The sequence below is a fragment of the Nestor notabilis genome, unplaced genomic scaffold, assembly GCF_000696875.1.
Source record: "Nestor notabilis isolate BGI_N333 unplaced genomic scaffold, ASM69687v1 scaffold6189, whole genome shotgun sequence".
In the NCBI taxonomy this organism is placed as follows: domain Eukaryota; kingdom Metazoa; phylum Chordata; class Aves; order Psittaciformes; family Psittacidae; genus Nestor; species Nestor notabilis.
Genome location: NW_009943140.1, coordinates 42,744 through 45,597, shown reverse-complemented (window position 1 = coordinate 45,597; position 2,854 = coordinate 42,744). Strand labels below are relative to the sequence as shown.

At 41.6% G+C, this 2,854-nt stretch overlaps 1 protein-coding gene across 1 annotated transcript in view; it reads right to left on the bottom strand.

Annotated features, from left to right (window-relative positions):
• LOC104411360 (protein TsetseEP-like) overlaps window positions 1-492 on the bottom strand; it is a 1,096-nt gene extending 604 nt beyond the window's left edge. Inside the window, 1 exon segment of the mRNA XM_010021756.1 lies at window positions 8-492. Coding sequence (XP_010020058.1) covers window positions 8-492 — 485 coding nt within the window.
• Window positions 493-2,854: the final 2,362 nt, after the last annotated feature.

The following is a 2,854-nucleotide window of genomic DNA, read 5'->3' as shown; positions in this document are numbered from 1 at the left end:
CTTCTCCTGGGGACATGCTGCAGGTTCAGGGTGTGGAACAGGAACTGGTGCAGGGATCTCCTTGCAGTCCTGCTTCTCCAGCACATGTGGAGTTGGTTTAGAGCAGGAAGCAGGGGCTGGTACAGGTAGCTCTTTGCACTCCGATTTGTCTTTGGGGTGTGAAACAGGTTCAGGGTGCGATACAGGTGGGAAAGTTGGTGGTAGCTTGCATTGCTGTTGCTCCTGGAGTGGACTCTTGGGTATTACTATCACTGGTGTTTCTCCCTTGCCTAGTTCCACCACTGGTGCTGGCAATGGCGCTACTTTTTCTGGTACCAATACTACTGGAACTGGTTCTGGGCAAGGTGCTGGGACTTGGACTTCAGGTTCTTGCTGTGGATGTGGGACCGGATCAGTGCATGGCACAGGGTCTTGGCTGTGTTTTGAAATTGTCTTGCTCAGGCCAGGTGGGAGCATGATTTCCTGCTTGATTTGCATTTGATTCAAAGACATCTTTGCAGCAAACAAGATTATCTGAAAGAAAGTCAGAATGTTATTGTGTCTGCCAAACGAACTGCATTGTAATAAGGGTGGAACAACTGTAAGAAAAATTAAATCAGCTGCAAGCATAAAGGTCTCTTAGTTTGCCCTTGGTTTCCCAAGGCAGGTTGGCTCAGAAAGAATAATGATTTGCTCTTTTTTTTTTCATCCTGCCTTTCAGCTCCTGTTCTGACTGTTTTATCTTGTCCCTCATTTCTGTTCTGCAATGTGGGACAGCCCTGTCAGGTCTAACTGTGGTAGAACTACTCCTTTTAACTTGGAGCTGATTTACACTTCAGAGCTCTTCCTCCTGTTGCTTCACTCTTCCCAACGTGTTAACTCTCTTTCATTTCTGTCCTGAGGAATTCATGAGAAGTGCTGGCAAACAATAGATCTGCTGGTTTGATAGCAGTTTCAGAAAGTCAAAATAATAATAATAATAAAATGAATGCTGAAGACAAGCATTTCAAAATGTCTGGTCTAACAAAAGGTAGAAAAATATTAACCTGGGACCAACAGGATATTTTACATTGGCAAAACTGAAAGGCTTCCTTTGCTTTTGCCCCTTTTAAAATGGCTTCCAGGTTTTACTTGGAATTAGAGAACTGACGTGCTAAGGCCTCAAAGTGGACCTCACCAATAAGCTGATAGCTTCTTGTAGTATTAAGAGTCTTTGCAGTAACAACAGGCCAAATCCTCCTCTTGCTCTGGTTTAACTCTGACTTCATTAATGATATAATGGATAGAGGTTACCTGTGGCACAGTTCTTCCAACTGTCATGGGAAGAATTAGCAGTGGTAATGTCTCCCTATATGTGTGGATTATCATGGCCACTAATAATACATGAAGCTTGTGTGAATCAGAATAATCAAGAGCGATTTCTTCTCCCAAGGCTAGTAATGTGCAAGAGGCCAAATGGGTTTTCCTAATGATTTATGAAACTGCCCTTGTTTTGTGGGCTACTGAAGGCAGGCACCAGGTTCAGCTGGACTCGTGCTGTGTCTTTTGTAAAGCCTGTGTCGCTGTTTTTCTAAAAACAAGCTAAGGGTACAATTAAGTTTAGAATCTCAGAAGCGTTGCTTGAAAGGGGCATTTTTAAGTCCCCTTAATGCAGGACTGTCAGCAACACAGATCATGTAAAAGTGTGCAAGTTCATTCTCCCTTTCCCATGTTGTCTACTCCTCTCACATCTTCAAAGCAAATTAATTCATCTCTTCTGCATCCTCCTAAATCCTCCAGATCAATATCACTTGTCTGTTAGTATTTTCTTTATAAGGATCTGATAAGATATTAAGCCAAATTAATATGTTGTTCTTGATATGGTTAGCATGAATGAGACACCACACTAGGAGTACTTTCACCCTTCTGCTCCCTACAGCCCCTCATGCTCCCAAATCTGTCTTTTACAAAATAATTCTTCAATGAAACTGGAGTTTTAAAAGAAGTCTTGTTATAAACTTCAGGATTGCAGAAAATAGTTTTGGAAGGAGCTTTTAGGGGCCCATTCAGACCCTCTCCTTCCCTGAAGGCCTCATCAGTTAAACCAACGCATTTTATCTAATCTCTTCTTCAGAAAGGGTTTAATTTAGCACTTAACTATCCTCACATTTACACACAATCTGAATTTGCCTTGCAGAGTCATTCCAAGACTTCTTGTCCTAGCCCAATGCCCAGTTTCTCTTCTTTGAAGGAATCTTGTGCATATTCAAAGGTATCAAATAAAACCCTTTTTAAAGAGTTTGCCTACAGTAAACCAAGCAGTAAAATTATAGACATCACAGAAGAGTATCAGTATTCTCTGACTTACCCAACCAGTCAACAGGGAGAAGCACAAAGTAGAGTGGATGGTGCAGCACAGAGATTTGAGAACTTTTATATGGTTTCAAAGCCCTGCCTTCTGGGAATGAGTCCTCCTAGGTAATGAGCTCATTCTTTCACAACTGCTGTTGTGTGTTTCCTCCACAGACTTGTTTTACACGTAGGCAGTGTGAAGAGAGCCTTTTGGTGCAGAATGTGTTTTATTCCCCTTTCTGACTAATCTGATTTAACAAAAACTTTCTGGGTGAATAAAGTTCATACTCTTAGGTTAATACATCCATTGCAGACCCCATGGAGATCAGGAATCTTGGTATGGTGTCAACCAGCATCGTTCCACTTCAACCCATGCATGAGTCATTTCATTTCACCTAATGCCCCCACTTCTTAGGATGTATTTGTAGTTTAAGATGGGGGGCTAATCTATACTACTCTCACTTGCTTTTCATCAATGAATTCTCTGAAATGACTTTCTTATGATTCTATAAACTCATGAGGGATGTTTTTATTTTCCTCCCAT